This window comes from Macaca thibetana, chromosome 4, assembly GCF_024542745.1.
Source record: "Macaca thibetana thibetana isolate TM-01 chromosome 4, ASM2454274v1, whole genome shotgun sequence".
Classification (NCBI taxonomy): Eukaryota; Metazoa; Chordata; class Mammalia; order Primates; family Cercopithecidae; genus Macaca; species Macaca thibetana.
Genome location: NC_065581.1, coordinates 24,650,559 through 24,668,727, shown reverse-complemented (window position 1 = coordinate 24,668,727; position 18,169 = coordinate 24,650,559). Strand labels below are relative to the sequence as shown.

At 39.7% G+C, this 18,169-nt stretch overlaps 2 protein-coding genes across 3 annotated transcripts in view; one reads left to right on the top strand and one right to left on the bottom strand.

Moving 5' to 3' along the window:
- The window catches only part of ACOT13 (acyl-CoA thioesterase 13), an 812,642-nt gene that overhangs the window by 35,093 nt on the left and 759,380 nt on the right, over window positions 1-18,169 (bottom strand). The window lies entirely within an intron of this gene.
- On the top strand, window positions 67-17,641 carry TDP2 (tyrosyl-DNA phosphodiesterase 2). The gene is made up of 7 exons (XM_050788236.1): window positions 67-312; window positions 399-484; window positions 8,264-8,437; window positions 9,087-9,178; window positions 12,788-12,906; window positions 14,472-14,642; window positions 16,549-17,641. The coding sequence occupies exons 1-7, from the start codon at window positions 70-72 to the stop codon at window positions 16,828-16,830; spliced, it is 1,167 nt and encodes a 388-aa protein (XP_050644193.1). The 5' UTR covers window positions 67-69; the 3' UTR covers window positions 16,831-17,641.

Here is an 18,169-nt window from a genome sequence, read left to right as displayed (position 1 = left end):
GGCTCGCCTGCGGCGCAGCGGCACCGATTATTCTCCGAGAGCGGAGCGAGTTTCCCTGCCGGGCGGTTGATGCGGGAGCGCCGTGGCGCAGGCGCCTGCGCAGAGCCGACCGTTGGCCTCCTGTTCCGCTTAAAGGGGCGGTGCGGAAGCGGCAAGAAGATGGAGCTGGGGAGTTGCCTGGGGGCGGCGGAGGAAGAGGGCGAGCCAGAGGTGAAGAAGCGGCGACTTCTGTGTGTGGAGTTTGCCTCGGTCGCGAGCTGCGATTCCGCTGTGGCTCAGTGCTTCCTGGCCGAGAACGACTGGGAGATGGAAGTACGCTTTTGCTGTCTTCGCGTCCCGCTCCGTTAGCTAGGTCGGTGGAGCGCACAAACCTCATCCCTGGTGCCTTTGTTTTTCAGAGGGCTCTGAACTCCTACTTCGAGCCTCCGGTGGAGGAGAGCGCCTTGGAACGCCGCCCTGAAACCATCTCTGAGCCCAAGACCTAGTAAGTGATGAGGGGAGCTGGGAGCCAGTCCGGACGGAGGCAGTTTGATACCAGGTTGCGCTGCGCGTCCTGGGACCTGCCGTGTAGTTGGGCAGAAGATGCTGAGGCAGATCTCCAAGCTGCGCAGCCAGAGGAGCAGGGCTTGCGTTGCTGCTGCTGCGCGGAGATGCGCCCCAGCAGCGGATCTAACACTCCCCCATACTGTCACTTCTAACGTGATTTGGAGTCCAGGGAAATGGAAACGTAATGTTTGACTCAAATGATAGGAAGTAAGTAAGCGAGAGGTTTGAAACGAATGAAGGCAAAAATCTTCCGTCGAAGAATGGCAGCTTGGAAGTCTCCTTGCTTCCTGAATTGTTTATTTATTCTAGGCCTTAGGCTGGCCAGCCAGAATAATAGGTTTTTTGTTGTTGTTATTTTTTTTAATGCACACCTACTCCTGTTATTTCAGTGCCCCTCTCCAGTTCCTGCACTACTGCTCTTGAAAAGTGTAGATGCCTTACAAGGCCCTCTACTATTTGGCTCCATAACTTGGAACCTGTCTTTCCAGGTTCCAGGCATATCAAACTTTTACTTTTTTCCAATGGGTCATTTTCTCCTGTCTTTGAACCTTCGTAAAGATCTTTATTACCTCTACTTGGATTTTTTTTCTTTTTCCTTCCTTGCTAGCATGTATCTTAAAGGCCCAAGCTGAGACACGATTTATCTCCAGGAAACTTTTCCTGATGTCCTAAGTCTAGGTAAGGTTCCCCTTTTAGGTACTCTTATATCATCCTGCGTGACCCCTGTTATAATAACTTAGTCCATATTGTAAGTGCTGTTCATTGTTTTGTGTCTCTTACTGGACTGCACATCTAGTAAGGAGTATCTGTTTTTATACATTGTTAATTTCCCAAAGTCTGACAACATCTGACACATCATAAGCTCCCAATAAATATTTACTGAATGTATAAAATTCTCCCAGTTATATGTACAACTTGTAAAATTGACTGTTCATAGTGGAGACTGTATTTTCCCTTTGGTCTTTTCAGCTGCATTGTCTTACAGATGTGATAAGATATTTTCATTAGGTTCCTTTCTCTGTCTTGCCTCTTGTTGGGGAATTGTCTGCTCTCACACAGTGATTTGTCTCTGGCTTCCAGAGCAAGTTGGTCTAGGAGGTGTTCACCTAGCTCAGACTGGCCAGTCAGATCCTCTCCTTGGTTTCAGAATTAGGACCAAGAGAGTCAAGTCTGAGTCTTCCTATGGAGCTGGAACTGTAACGTGTTAACTTAGCACCTGTGAGGATTCATACGTATCTTTTTTTGGGTACAGAGAAGCTGAGAACAGAGGTCTGCAGCGAGAGAATGAAGCAGAGGGAAGTTGAAGTGTAGGATTGAGAGAAAGCCCTTAACTGCCCTTCCTTAAACATGGCTGTATTTCTGTACCAGGCTCTGTGACATGTTGTTTCCTTATAAATTCACCTGTTTTGGTCAAACCAACCTGAGTTAATGTCTGTTGGTTGCAATAGACTGTATCGTAACCAATAAATAGTAACAAAATAAGTGGATTTCCTGGAATAGGCCCTCAGAAAAGATGCGGATCAGGCTGAGCAATGGTGTCATGGCTATTAGGATTCTCTTACCCCGGAATGGTAAATTGGCAAAAACAAGCAAAGGTGTTGATTAGGCTGTGGTCTCTTGTCTCTCAGAACTCAGGTCAAGTATGAATGAGAGTGAGGTTTTAAAGTTTAGTTTGCTGAAGAGAGAAAAATGGGGAAGGGGCAAACTTCAGGGTGTTTCTAAGGCCTGTGCATTCACAGAGCGTGCGGTGATTAGATTTTTGATATTGGCTTTAGCAAAAATGAAAGGAAAAGAAAAAAAATTGATTGGAAGTTTTTATGACCAGAGAAACTCAACCCTGCTGAGCAAGGGCATTGGCTGTCTTAAATAATTGGGGCAGGAATCTCAATTCTGGAGTGAATTCCTGGGATATCAACAAAAATTGAAATTGAACACTAAAGTGATTTAGCCCCCTACATTAGAATCTATCTTTAGTGTCTCTGATGAGATACCAGGGGAATCCTCTTAAAACAGCTATGCTGAATCTTAGCTGCATATTGGAATTATCTGGGGAAATAAAAAAAAAAAACAACAACAGATTCTAATTAGTCTTGAGTAGGGCCTGTGTATTCCTCATTGTATTTTTTTTTTTTTTTTTTTTTAAGCTGTGCAGGTAATTCTAATGCAGAGCCAGCATTGACAGCCCATGTCCCAGAGCCTTGTTACTCAGAGTGTGGACTCTGGACCAGCAGCATGCTACTACTACTTGCGAGTTTGTTAGACATGCAGAATCTTAGGTCTCACCCAGACCTACTGAATCAGAATTTGTATTTTGACAAGATCTCCTGGTGATTTAAAGTTGAAGAGCACTGGCCTAACACATAAAACCTGAGACACCAGATATACTGACAAAAGCGCTTCCTCATCTGCTTAGGAATGAAGTCAAAAAATCATGCCCTTAACATTCACCAGTCCCTCTCTGTTCCCTTAGTATTTCTGTACAGCAACGTTTTAGAGTTTATTTCCCTTTTCATTTTCCCAAATGGAAATTTTAAATACAGTTGCCTGGTTTTTCTTGCTGCATTAAATATTAAATATTGTGGGTGTTGCATAAATTGCAGAGATATTTGTGTTAGGTTCTTGCGTTGCTATAAAGAAATACCTGAGACTGGGTAATTTATAAAGAAAAGAGATTTAATTGGCTGACAGTTCTGCAGGCTCTACTGGAAGCAAGGCCCCAGCCTTTGCTGGGCCTCAGGAAGATTTCAATCATGGCAGAAGGGAAGGGGGAGCCCAGGTATCACACGGTGAGCACAGGAGCAAGGGGGTGGGGTGGTGCCACATACTTTTAAACAACCAGATCTTGCAAGAACTCGCTAACGTGAGGATAGCACCAAGACATTTATGAGGGATCTGCCCCCATGACCCAAACACCTCCCCACTGGACCCCACTTCCAACATTATGGATTATATCTCAATATGAGATTTGGAGGGGACAAACATCCAAATTATGTCAATATGGAATTGGATTGCAATGAAACTGGAGGAGGAAAGGATGGCATAGTGAATAAGAGCATGGACTCTGGAGCCAAAATGCAAAGGTTCTAAGTCCACCTGTGCTGTTTAGTAACTGTCTAACCTCTCTCTGCCTCAATTTCTTTGTGTAGTGGGGATAGTAATAAGGTTCTAAGTCTACCTGTGCTATTTAGTAACTGTGTAACCTCTCTCTGCCTCAGTTTCTTTATCTGTGCGACCTCTTCCTCATGGGGTTGTGGTAAGGATTAAGTGAGCTGATAGGTGTAAAACACTTGGAATTGTGCCTGGCATATAGAACTCAATAAGTATAAACTATGGTTAATGACACCATCATGCTCTCCCCATACATCACCCATGACAGTCCACCCATTGAGGAAAGTAGGGGTTGTGTTTACAGTTTTATGAAGTAGATTGAGTTATAGTTGGACATCTTTAAACTTGGAAAAAAAGGTGTGTGTGCCAGATAGGTAGGGGGCCTAATGTGATTAACCAACACCTTTGTCTTTGACAGTATATGTATTTTTAAATCCAATTATGAAACAGAAGATTTGACAGAAATAAAGAGCTAATAATTTTTCCTTTCTGGTTTTAATGCTTTCCATAAAAAGGAAACAACATCTTTGATCAGGCATGGAATCACTTGGCTTTTTCTCTATGGTGGTAAGATGAAGGGGGCCTGCCCCTCCACACTTGTGGGTATTTCTCATCAGGTGGGACGAGAGACTGAGAAAAGAAGTAAGACACAGAGACAAAGTATAGAGGAAGAAAAGTGGGCCTAGGGGACAGGCGGTCAGCATATGGAGGACCCACACTGGCACTGGTCTCTGAGTTCCCTTAGTATTTATTGATCACTATCTCTACCACCTCGGTGAGGGGGATGTGGCAGGACCATAGGGTAATGGTAGGGAGAGGGTCAGCAGGAAAACGTGAGCAAAGGACTCTGTGTCATAAAATAAGTTTAAGGAAAGGTGCTGTGCCTGGATGTGCACGTAGGCCAGATTTATGTTTGACTTTACACAAACATCTCAGTGCAATAAATAGCAGTATTGCTGCCAGCATGTCTCACCTCCAGCCATAAGGCGGTTTTCTCCTATCCAAGTAAATAGAATGTATGACCGGGTTTTACACCGAGACATTCCATTCCCAGGGACGAGCAGGAGACAGATGCCTTCCTCTTATCTCAACTGCAGAGAGGCCGCCTTCTTTCACTAATCCTCCTCAGCACAGACCCTTTACGGGTGTCGGGCTGGGAGACTGTCAGGTCTTTCCCTTCCCATAAGGCCATAACTCAGGCTGTCTCAGTGGGGAGAAACCTTGGACAATACCCAGGCTTTCTTGGGCAGAGGTCCCTGTGGCCTTCTGTAGCACATTGTCTCCCTGGATACTCAAGTCTGGAGAATGGTGATGACTTTTACCGAGCATACTGCCTGCAAACACAATTTTAACAAAGCACATCCTGCACAGCCCTGAATCCATTAAACCTTGAGTCAACATAGCACATGTTTCTGCGAGCACAGAGTTAGGGCTAGGGTTACAGATTAACAGCATCTCAAGGCAGAAGAATTTCTCTTAGTACAGATCAAAATGGAGTTTCTTATGTCTTCCTCTTTCTACATAGACACAGTAACAGTCTGATCTCTTTTCCCCCCAGTAAGACGTTGAAAAAAGGTCTAATATTAGCTCATTGTTGAATAAGAGAACTTTTGGGTGGGTTGAAATTCACAAAAGAAAGTTTTGCACTTTTTTTTTTTTTATGCTCTTGAAGGTTGTTTTTATGTAAAAGGAAGACAAGTCAAAATATTTTATGCTTCAAAATTGGCATTAAGTTCATCTAGCACCCAGATCATGGCCTCTAAATACCATTCTTCACTGAAAGGAACAAGGGCTTTTTAGAAATGACTGATTTCATAGAATGGAAGAGGCTTAATGTGAAAATAAAAAAAGAAGTTAAAAAGAAATGACTGAGCAGGGGCAAAAAAAGTACAAGATGAGCCTATGATATCTGTGGTGTTAGAAAGTAGGAGGTGCCCAGAAAATGTTGGGGATGTGCCAGAAGGGCACAAGACCTAGCTTAAAAGCTCCCTACCCTCATTCCCCATCAAATCTGATGTAATCCAAGCAACAGGATGCTTGGTAGGAATAGATTACAATCCATACAAAAAGAACCCATACTGATATAAATACAGTTGCCCAAGAGAGAAGGGAACATTTTTCCTTACAGTAGAACTCTATTAAATATAGAAGGCATGAGGAATTAGAAAAAAAATCTTCATTTGGAAACTGCCATATTGATAATTATTTCAGGCAGGTATCATCAACAGATACTAAAACTAGTAGGAAAGTTCAGTGAACAACAGCATATTTACATAATCACAAAGTACTTTCCCACAAAACACTATGATGGGGAAAATCATAACTTTGTAGCAGAGAAATCTGGTTAACAACACTTTAACCAAGTGATCAAAGCTAACATCACCAGGAATGGGACAGCTCCATATCAGATACTTGATATGATGCATTGAGGAAGACATACTATCACTTCTGTGACATTCCTGCTAAAAAATGCATAATCTGAACCAAATAATAGGAAAACATAAACCTAAACTGAAGGACATTCTGTAAGATAAATGGCCTGTGCTCTTCAAAAATGTCAGTCATGAGAGACAAAGACTGAAAAACTGTTCTGGATTAAAGAAAATTAAAAGAGACATGCCATCTAAATGTAACATGTGATCCTGGATTAGGACACTAGTAGCACAATTGGCAAGATCGAACTAGGTCTTTAGATAATATTAAATCTAGCCACAGGAGGCAATAAGAAAAAGAAAAATTTGTATCAATGATAATCTTCTGACTTGATGATCATACTAGAGTATACCATTATGCACCACATAACCACATCTCAGTTGACAACAAACTGCATAAATGAAGATGATCCCATAAAATTATATGACTGTATTTTTGCTATACCTTTGCCATTGTGTTACAGTTGCCTACAGTATCCAGTATAGTAGCATGCTGTGCAGGTTTGTAGGCTAGGAGCAATAGGCTAGACCATATAGCCCAGGTGTGTAGGAGGCTGTACCATCTAGGTTTGTGTAAATTCTCTCTATGATGTTTGCATCATGGTGAAATCACCTAATGACACACTTCTCCAAATGTGATGCATAACTGTATATATAAGCATGTCTTTGTGTTTAGGAAATAATACAAAAATATTTAAACAAATGGTTCAGAGTAAAAAGAACAAACCAAGTGAATGTTAAGTAAGTAAAATGTTAACATTTGAGGAATCTGGGTGAATCGTGTATAGGAGAAAAGTTAAAATGTTGGCATTAAAATTATAAATTCAAACACCTATTTTTAAAATTCATGAATAGTTTATACATGCTTAGGAGTCACCTTTTAATAATGTTTGTCCCTCCACTCATATGTCTGGGGCATTGGTTAGGGGAGCAGATGGTGGAGTCAGGACTATGGACTGGAGCACATAAATATGTCCTTTCCAGCATGGCAGTCTCAGGGTGGTTGAACTTTTTACATGGCAGTTCCAGGGTTCCTGGAGGAAGTATTCCAAAAGCCTTGAATGGAAGTGGCAGATTATCTTAAGGCCAAACCTCAAAAGTCCCAGAATACTCTTTCCCTGTAGTAAGCAAACCACTAAGGTCTGGATTCAAAGGGGAGGGGCATTAGGCTTCATTACTCAAAGAGGGGAGTAGCAAAGAATTTGCAGTTCCTATTTATCTGCCACAATGAGATCTTATTTAATATATGATTTAAAAAGATTCCAAAAAGATTTAAAAATCCTACATTTCTGAGTCTAATTTGGGATCATAGTTTATACAATTATTTTAGTGACACATGTCATTGAAGGATATTAAGTTGTCTGTAACTGCCCAAATGAGCAAACATTTGGACGGTGCAATAAGAATCTATCTATGAACGCAAAAGTATCTGAGACCGGTCTAAATCAATTTAGAAGGTTTATTTTGCCAAGGTTAAGGACGTGCCAGTGACACACCCTCAAGAGGTCCTGACAACCTTGTGGACATGTGCCCTAGGTAGTTGGGGTACAGCTTGCAAGTCAATACCCTGAGGCACCAAGGGTTGCAGCAGAAAAAAAAAATTAATTGTAAGGCCGCCAAACCAGGAGACTGGAGGAAACTTCAGATTCTCCTTGAGAAGTCTGGAGCTTGAGACTTGAAAGGGTGTTGAGTGGACCAAGGTGTGAGGATTGTTGATTGGTCAGAGTACAATGATTAAGTCATGGGATCTGGAGATGAAGAAACTGCATTCTCATGCAGATTCAGTTCCTTGAGGGTGTCTTCAAACTGGTTAGTGTCAGCTTTCTGCTGGAATTCCGCGTCTGAAAAACTTCTTAAGCAATTCTTAAACAAAAGCCTTCTGATTCTGATGTCAGAGATCCCACCCACAGGAGCAATGGGGATGCAAGTGGCCATTATATAGGGCTATGGGATGACTTTCTGTTACAAAGAAGTGGGCCAAAGTGCAGCGTGATTAATGCTTAATTATATTTCTGTCTAGAACCTGGCATACAATTTTTGTTAACCCTGTAAGGACAGTGTCAAACTTTTAGTGCTCTTTTAAAATTTGTCTGTAAAATGAGGGCTACAAATACAAAAGAATTCTTAATCAGTGTATAGATTATTTGCAAAGCTGTGTTTTATTCTGATCTTGCCAGTGTTGACCTAACCAATGAAGAAACAACTGATTCCACCACTTCTAAAATCAGCCCATCTGAAGATACTCAGCAAGAAAATGACAGCATGTTCTGCTTCATTACCTGGAATATTGATGGATTAGATCTAAACAATCTGTCAGAGAGGGCTCGAGGGGTGTGTTCCTACTTAGCGTTGTAAGTATTATCACTTCTGTTTAATAGTAATGTGTCTTATGTATATTCAAAGGAACAGTTCAAGGTTGTGGGCTTTCGAATTAAACCTAAGTTCAATGTCCAGCTCTGAGAAGAAGTATCTGAAAGAATTGAGATGATTGCCTCTGAGAGCAGGATTGCAGGCTGCAGCAAAGTGGGAACACTAATTTTTGTTAGAAGCCTTTTAGTACTGTTTTCTTCTTAAACTTTGTTTATAATAACTACGTGAAATTAAAACTGCCAAAAAGATCTACTTGTGCGCCATACTGGCTCTGTGACCTTGGGCAAATCACTTAAGTTCTCTGGAGGTCAGTTTTCTTCATTGTGGATAATAACTGCTTCAAGAGGATTGAAAGAAACGTTGAAAGCATCTCTTAGTGTGTAGGACCATTGAAGTCTCTCAGTATGGTGGTTTCTATTGTCAGTTTTTCTAGTTCTTTTTGATATGTTTGTTATAGTACTAAAATAGCACACATCTTTCTCATTTTATAGTTATCAAAGATCAGCATAAACAATATTAGGTGCACAAGAGGGTTTTTTGCTTTGGTATGTTGTGGAATTTCCTTCATTTAGGTAGCTGAAAATGAAATGGTATACTTGGTATTTGTCATAAACTGATGTTTTTCGTTAGGTACAGCCCAGATGTGATATTTCTACAGGAAGTTATTCCCCCATATTATAGCTACCTAAAGAAGAGAGCAAGTGATTATGAGATTATTACAGGTAACAATTTTTGTTATTCAACTTGTCTTTTCTTTGACAAACAGGTCAGTGAGAGGGATAAATCAAAGTTAGTCTATTGGGACATGGAGAAGAAAAAGCACAAATAAATAAGTTTGAGAAAAATAAGCAAGACCCAGGATACTACAAGAATTATAGGAGAATATTTTATACAACTTAATAAGTGTGAAAAGGTTAATAAGTGAAAAGGAAATGGATGATTTTTCAGGAAAATATAAATTGCTAAAATTTGAGAAACTGAGTACCTTTTTGTTGAAATTTAGTTGTTAAAAGTTTTAAGTGAAATAATCACATTGTGGTTATGCTTTTTCAAAAAGTCTTTATTTTAAAATTCCTTATTTATTTTGTTGTTCTTTTTATACTTTTTTTGCCCTGAGTAATTTAGGTTTTAAATTTTCCATCTATTTTGTTTTTGCTAAATATATTTAAAATACTGCTTTGGCCACATCTCATGATTTTCATATACAGTCTTTCCTTGGTATTCTCAGGGGATTGGTTCTAGGGCTCCTTGGTGGATACCAAAATTCACACATACTCAGGTTCCTCAGTCTGCTCTGCAGAACCCGTCTATATGTGAGCGCTCCATATCTGCGGGTTTCACGTTCTGAGAAGACTGTGTTTTCAACCCACATTTGGTTGTGGATGCAGAACCCACAGATACAGAGGACCAACCATATTTATTGAAAAAATACCTGTATAAGTCGACCCTTGAAGTTCAAACCTGTGTTGTTCAAGTGTCAACTGTATAGTGTTTTCTTTGACTTTCATTTTTATATAGTATGTGATTTTTAATTTCAGTTGACTCCTTAAGCGAGAATTTCTAAGGAGAGGGTTCTCAGTCTGTGTGTGTCTCTCAATGGAACTTTTTTGTATTCTCTTGGGGATTCTTTTAGGATTTTTGATTCCCATGCTTCCTTCTTAGTTTACTTCCTCATTTTATTGGCGCACCCTCTCTAATTTCTAAGGAACAGTGCATGGACAGTGAAGTTTTTGAATCCCAGCGTATTTGAAAATGTCTGTGTTGTAGCTTTGTGGTTCTTGATAGTTTGGCTGAAGATAGGTATCTGGGTAAACAGATGTTTTCCTTCAGAATTCTGAAGGCATTCTTCAATGTCTTCTAATTTCCATTATTGATAATGGGTAATAAGGCTGATGTCATTCTAATTCTTATTCTTTTCTTTTTCCCTACTCTCTGGAAGCTTTGAGGGTCTTCTTTTAACCCTCATGTTCTTTGGGTTTTTTTTTTTTTTTAACATTTATTGTACTGAATGCTTGGTGGGAACTTTTAATCTGTGGAATTTTAATATGTGGAAAACCTTAATTGTTGAAAATCCTTTTCTCCCTCCCTCCCACCATTCCCCTTGCCTCTCCTTTCATTCTTTTCATTATTTCTCTTTCCTTTTCTCCTTGTCTCTTCTTTCCTCCCTTATAGTTTTTTTACTCCTCCCCTTTTTCTGAACTCCCTCTGTTAAACGGTGGACCTCCTGGGTTGATCCTTAAATTTTCTTAACTCTCTTATTCTCCTATCTCTATTGACTGTTCTACTTTCTTGGCAACTATCTTGACTTTTAGATAGCATTATTTTAATTTCCTAGGCCTCCTATTCACTGAATATCTTTTTTATGGCATACTTTTCTTGGTTTATGGATACAGTATCTTTTTTGTTAGTTTTTTGTTTGTTTTAGGTTTTAATCTCTTTCCATGCATTGTTTTTATTTCCTTCTTTTTGTTTGTTTCGATTATGTTATGTTATGTCATGTCAGTATCCATCATGTCATGTCAGACTTCTTCCTTAAATATGTAGGGATCCTTGGCTTTCGGTTCACATTTAAACACCAAACACTAAAATGTTGATTACAAGGCTAAGTAGTTTACCTCACTGGAGAGGGGTGAGGGATTGATTGTGGAGCAAACTACTTATTCATTTGAGGGAGACCCACAATTGTCAGTGTGTTGGTATATACAGGCCTTTAATCTGAGGCCATTTTGTTTCTCCAAAAAGAGTGATTTAGCTTTCTGCCTTCTGGGTGTTGGGGCTGGGGTGGTGTGCTTGTTTTGCCTAACTTCTGGAAGCAGGTCGGGGAAGGGAGCTGAGTCGGCACACTTAATCAGTGTTCAACCCATTCCTCTATCAGCCCTGGGCTAACACGCATGCCCCTCCCTGTGGTTGGTGACTCTGGAGCCTCTAAAATTTAGTTCTCTGTAAAACCTTAGTCTCCTGTTAATAGAGGGACAGTCACTTATATCTAAGGAGTTGAGGAAACCTGGGAGTTGTTTAACCCCATATCCAGACCTTGAACTGGCCCCCCTCTTCTTACCTCAGCACCTTACCTTTTGTGGTACCTTTATGTTCAAGCACTTAAGTGTTTCCAGATTTTGGTGGAACAAATCTGCTTGCTTCCTGTCTATGGTTCTCTGCTACAGTCACTCAAGTGGTTTCCTTCTGTTTTGATAAACCGGTTCCCACTTCTCCATCTGTTTTCTGAAAAACTACTGGAAGCTTTCATTCATGGCCTCTACTCCTATTTTCTGTTCTTGCAGGTTTATATCTTTCTAGATTTTTATTCATTTACTATAATTTTTCTGGAACTTCTAGCATGAGAGGTAGTAAATGGATATCAGTTGGCCACAGTTCATCTTATCTACTCTGTGTCTTTCAGAAATTTCTCAAATTTTCTCATCTGATATTGGCGGCATTATATTTTGGCACTTGTTTACATTTTTTTTTTTTCATTTTTATTTATTTATTTATTTATTTTGAGACGGAATTTCACTCTTGTTGCCTAGGCTAGAGTGCAATGGCACGATCTCAGCTCACCGCAACCTCCACCTCCCGGGTTCAAGTGATTCTCCTGCCTCAGCCTCCTGAGTAGCTAGGATTACAGGCATATGCCACCACACCCAGTTAATTTTGTATTTTTAGTAGAGATGGGATTTCTCCATGTTGATCAGGCTGGTCTCGAACTCCTGACCTCAGGTGATCCACCCACCTCGGCCTCCTAAAGTGCTGGGATTACAGACATGAGCCACTGTGCCTGGTCTTTTTTTATTTATTTATTTTATTTCTTCTAAGCTTCTAGTTAAAATTTGGGAGGGAGGGAGGTAGACTTGTTTGGCCATGATGAACTACTTTGAAATAATAGTTTAGTTTAAAGATTTAGATCCGGCCGGGCGCGGTGGCTCAAGCCTGTAATCCCAGCACTTTGGGAGGCCGAGATGGGCGGATCACGAGGTCAGGAGATCGAGACCATCCTGGCTAACACGGTGAAACCCCGTCTCTACTAAGAAATACAAAAAATAGCCGGGCGAGGTGGCAGCGCCTGTAGTCCCAGCTACTCGGGAGGCTGAGGCCGGAGAATGGCGTGAACCCGGGAGGCGGAGTTTGCAGTGAGCTGAGATCCGGCCACTGCACTCCAGCCTGGGCTACAGAGCGAGACTCCGTCTCAAAAAAAAAAAAAAAAAAAAAAGATTTAGATCCATGTAAGTATCTGTTACCTGTTTGCTATGAAATTCTTCAATAGGCAAACTTGTGGTAAACTGAAAATAACTTTGACCTCCTCAGCCTAAATTCTTTTCCACAAATATTTGTAGGTCATGAAGAAGGATATTTCACAGCTATAATGTTGAAGAAATCAAGAGTGAAATTAAAAAGCCAAGAGATTATTCCTTTTCCAAGTACCAAAATGATGAGAAACCTTTTATGTGTGCATGTGAGTAATTTTTTAAAATTGAGTGTCTTATAAAAAAAGAATACATTTTTTTCATAGTTTTGTTGTTATTCTTTTTAATACCATTGCCTTTTGAGAAAAATTTGCTTCACACATGTAGATTCTTTTAGATAGTCTTTAACACTTTCTAAAATTAAGTTTTTACATAAATTTTAAATGCAGATAGAATTCTCAGTCTATTGTTTTCTTAAAAATATTTGAGAGTTTGCTAACATTCCACATTTGCTTCCTAAAGTAATGTTTTTACTCTATACATGCTACTATATTGTACTCTATGAGACTTACAAAAATGAAGAATAGATCTTGATCTGATACAGTATATAGATTAGTAAGGGAGAGTGTATATATATAGTAACTAAAACATAAGAAAGGCATAAGTGCCACAGGAGAGGTGTAAATGTGTGGAAGTTTAGAGAAAGGAGATGATTTTTAACCAGATTGTTTAGTGAGAGTTTTTTTTTTTTTTTTTTTTTTTTTTGAGACAAAGTCTTGCTCTGTCACCCAGGCTGGGGTGCAGTGGCCGGATCTCAGCTCACTGCAAGCTCCGCCTCCCGGGTTTAGACCATTCTCCTGCCTCAGCCTCCCGAGTAACTGGGACTACAGGCGCCCGCCACCTCGCCCGGCTAGTTTTTTGTATTTTTTAGTAGAGACGGGGTTTCACCGTGTTAGCCAGGATGGTCTCGATCTCCTGACCTCGTGATCCGCCCGTCTCGGCCTCCCAAAGTGCTGGGATTACAGGCTTGAGCCACCGCGCCCGGCCTAGTGAGAGTTTTATAGAGGAGATGGTATTTGAAATGAACCCGGAAAAATATGTAAGACGTAGACATTAAAAAGAGTCCAAGTAGAGAAACCACCATGAGCAAACTTTTCAAGTTGCAAGAGGTGTACATGTGTGAGTATGAATGAGCATTCTATTCAGTTGATTGTAGGGGCCATGGAGAGGGAAATGTGACAGGTTGAGAAGTATGTAGGCTCCTGATTATAGAAGAGCATGAATGACCAATATGAAAGAATTAGACTTGATTCTGCAAGCAATTCATATAATGATAGATTGTACATTGCTGGTGTCTTAATTGCAAATGGTAAATGATTCTCATTCATTCAGTTAACTTTTTTGGAATACCTGTATGCCAGGCCCTTAAAAATACAGCAATAAATAAGAATCATCTGTGCTTTGCAAATGACTTACGGCTTTGTAAGAGGGAAATAATTGTCCTTTTAATTTAGCCTAGGGGGCTTTAAAACAGTCTGTTCAGCATGCTTTAGGTGTATTGAGGAGGGAGCCACTGATGGCCTGGGGACACTGGGGAAAGGTTCACAGTGGAGGTGACATCTGGGGGTAGGTCGTGCTTGCTAAACAGTCTTCTTTGGGGACAGGGTTAGTGCTTTAATACTTCTTTTGATCTGGAGGGATAGACGCAGTGCTGATTATACAGTTTCAGTTTAGTAGATATATACCATTTGACAGAACAATCTGCTGATTTTGTTATTAAAGTTCAGTATTAATAGTCAGTGGACAATTTTAATGACTTTTTGTCCTGTTGCAGGTGAATGTGTCAGGAAATGAGCTTTGCCTTATGACATCCCATTTGGAGAGCACCAGAGGGCATGCTGCGGAACGAATGAATCAGTTAAAAATGGTTTTAAAGAAAATGCAAGAGGCTCCAGAGTCAGCTACAGTTATATTTGCAGGAGATACAAATCTAAGGGATCAAGAGGTGAGTGACAAAGTCAGTGTGATGTTTGAGGACAGATTATTGCTATGGAGACTAATTTAGGTTCCTTTGACCAAAGCTGTTAAAACTAGGACCTGTAGTCACTCAAAATGTCTTAAGTGACCTTGCAATTCAGCAAGTATTTGTTTAGCCTATGCTGTATGCCTAGGAGAAGAAGGGGCTTCTTTTAGAGGAAATAAAAATGTGCATGAGAAATAGACAACACTAAACTATATATATGGGATTAGAAAGAAAGGTAGAGAAAATGATTTTAGAAGAGTTTAGAAAAGGTTGTTTCTTTGCAGTATTCCTAGTTGCAATATGAGAACAATGGAAAGATTTGACCATGATAATTGTTCCTAACTCTCTTTTTTCCTAGGTTTCCTTTTCTTTTTTCTTTTTTGTCTTTTATTAGCCTTTTTTACCCACTTTTTCTGCTACCACCATGCCCAGATCTCCAGGTCTGAAACAAAGTCTGTTTCTTCTTGCCTATAGCTTAGCTGAGACACAGTGGGATTTTTCAGGACCTTAAAAATTTAAACATAGAATTACTATGTGATGCATCAATTACACTTCTAGGTATAAATACCCAAAAGAAGTGAAAGCAGGGATTTGAATATGTTTTGTCTACCCATGGGTGTTCACAGCCGTGTTATTCACAGTAGCTAAAAGGTAGAAGCAGCCCAAGTATCATTGACAGATGAATAAACAAAATGTACTGTATGCATACAGTGGAATATTATTACCCTTAAGATGAAGAAACTTTGACACATGCTACAATATGGGCGAATCTTAAAGACATTATGCTGAGTGAATGAAGCCAGTCCAAAAAGGAAAAGATACTATATGATTCCTCTTATGAATTTCCTAAACTGGTCAAATTCATAGAGATCGAAAGTAGAATGGTGTTTGCCAGGGACCCCGGGGTATTAGGGAATGGTGAATTGGTGTTTAATGGGTACAGAGTTTCAGTTGGGGAAGATTAAAAGGTTCTGGAGATGGTTGATGGTCATGGTTTGCACAACTGTGTGAATGTACTTAATGCTACATCACTGTACACTTAAAAATTGTTAAAATGGCTGGGCACAGTGGCTCACGCCTGTAATCCCAGCACTTTGGGAGGCCGAGGTGGGCTGATACTTGAGGCCAGGAGTTCGAGACCCTCCTGACCAACACGGTGAAACCCCATCTCTACTAAAAATACAGAAATTAGCCGGGCATTGTGGCACATGCCTGTGATCCCAGCTGTGCAGGAGGCTGAGGCACTAGAATTGCTTGAACCTGGGAGGTGGAAGTTGCAGTGAACCGAGATTGCACCACTGCACTCCTTCCTGGGTGACAGAGTGAGACTCCATGTCAAAAAAAAAAAAAAAAAAAAAAAAAAAAAAAAAATTTGTTAAAATGATAAATCTTATATTGTGTATATTTTACCACAAACAATTTTTTTTTAATCCCGGAGCGTGAATGAGCAAACAATTAATATTATTAATAAACTTCAAATAAAACTGAAGGCAGTTGAAATGTTTGGATCATATAAATGCTATACTTCTAAAGTTGTAGACTGAAGTAGAGTGGCAGTTCTGCCTTCTTTTCACTTGAGTTCAGTTTTTAGAAACAGATAACAGCAGTAACAGGCCATGTATGTTCAGCCTTCTAAATTTTATCTGAAACCCAAAGTTAACCTATTTATGGCAGAAGAGAAGGGGCAAATTCCAACCCCTCTGGCTGTCTTGATATTTTTATATTACATACTACTATGCAGCATAATACTTTTTATAATGTATCTCGATATTTTGCATTTGTGCATTAATAATTTCTTGCATGGTAATAGCAAAAACGCCTTTTTTTTTTTTTTTTCTAGTTGGGAAAAGGCTATGTGTATCTTAGAGAGTATTCTTTTTCTTTTCAGGTTACCAAATGTGGTGGTTTACCCAACAACATTGTGGATGTCTGGGAGTTTTTGGGCAAACCTAAACATTGCCAGTATACATGGGATACACAAATGAACTCTAATCTTGGAATAACTTCTGCTTGTAAGCTTCGTTTTGATCGAATATTTTTCAGAGCAGCAGCAGAAGAGGGACACATTATTCCCCGAAGTTTGGACCTTCTTGGATTGGAAAAACTCGACTGTGGTAGATTTCCTAGTGATCACTGGGGTCTTCTGTGCAATTTAGATGTAATATTGTAAAATGCTTTTCAAATGTGAGTTTTGTCCTGATTTTTGCAAATACAGTTTCCACCTTCTGGAAAGGTAGGTTTGATGTGGAGAAAATAATGTACTAGATCATTGTCACAGAAAAACCAACTATGATTTGTGGTTGTGTTTTCAGAATTCAACATTAAAGATTAATGTTTATTTAAATGAACACATTCCTGTGTTCAGGATGTGAGGCCGTTTAATAATAAGGGCACAAAGCCTGTTAGAGTTTTTAACGGTGCTTATAGCTGCCAGCTGGATTCCAAACAGGAATCACATTGTCTCTGAGCTAATGTTTATGTTTTTCCATTCAGGCACCGAAATAGTTAACATTTAAAATAAGTCTTCAAAAGAAAACATAAGAGATTATTGAGTTATTGGGACTGGATCCTTTATTTCATAAGTTCAGATCATCTTAAATGAAAATGCCATGATTATCTGCAGTTAAATAGATGACAGCTATTCTACATCAGACTTGATTTTTGTCAGCTAACTACATAATTGGTAAGCTATAATTGAAACCTTATGGCTTAAAATTCCTTAACTCCGTTTTGATTCATGTTTGTAGTCATGTTGTCAACAGAGGCAAAGTTAGGCTTGATGATGGTTAAAATCAGTTTGATAGCACCATGGGATGTTTTTCTAACAAAAATAAATGCATAAGGAGACATAGCCTTTTAGTTTTGCTAATTGTAAAATGGAAATGTTTTACAGGAAGTAAATGCAAATTACTTGTAAGTGTGCTTTAAAGAAAAATATTTTCCCCACAAGAGAAATTTAAATAAAGGATTTTATTTGTTTATAGTTTGTTTTAGTATGCTTTTGTGTCCATGATGAGATTAAATTTTTTATCTGCTTCCTGCTTCTGGCTCTACTGCTGCTTCTTCCTCTTTGTGTAGAAGAAAACAGATTTCCATTTGCTTCTCACTCCACCAAGAATTACCAAGAATATATCTGCTTCCTTTGTGTGAAAAAAGAAAGCCAATGAGAATGATTAGAAGTAACAGAACCTTATTTATATCAGGAGTGCCAAAACTTAAACACCTAAAAAAAGACATTTATATATAATACTCCCTTTGTAGTGACAATGAAAGAGTTTAAATGTTAATCATAATTTTAATCATTAAAAATAAAAAATGAGGCCGGGCGCGGTGGCTCAAGCCTGTAATCCCAGCACTTTGGGAGGCCGAGGCGGGTGGATCACGAGGTCAGGAGATCGAGACTATCCTGGCTAACATGGTGAAACCCCGTCTCTACTAAAAATACAAAAAACTAGCCGGGCGTGGTGGCGGGCGCCTGTAGTTCCAGCTACTTGGGAGGCTGAGGCGGG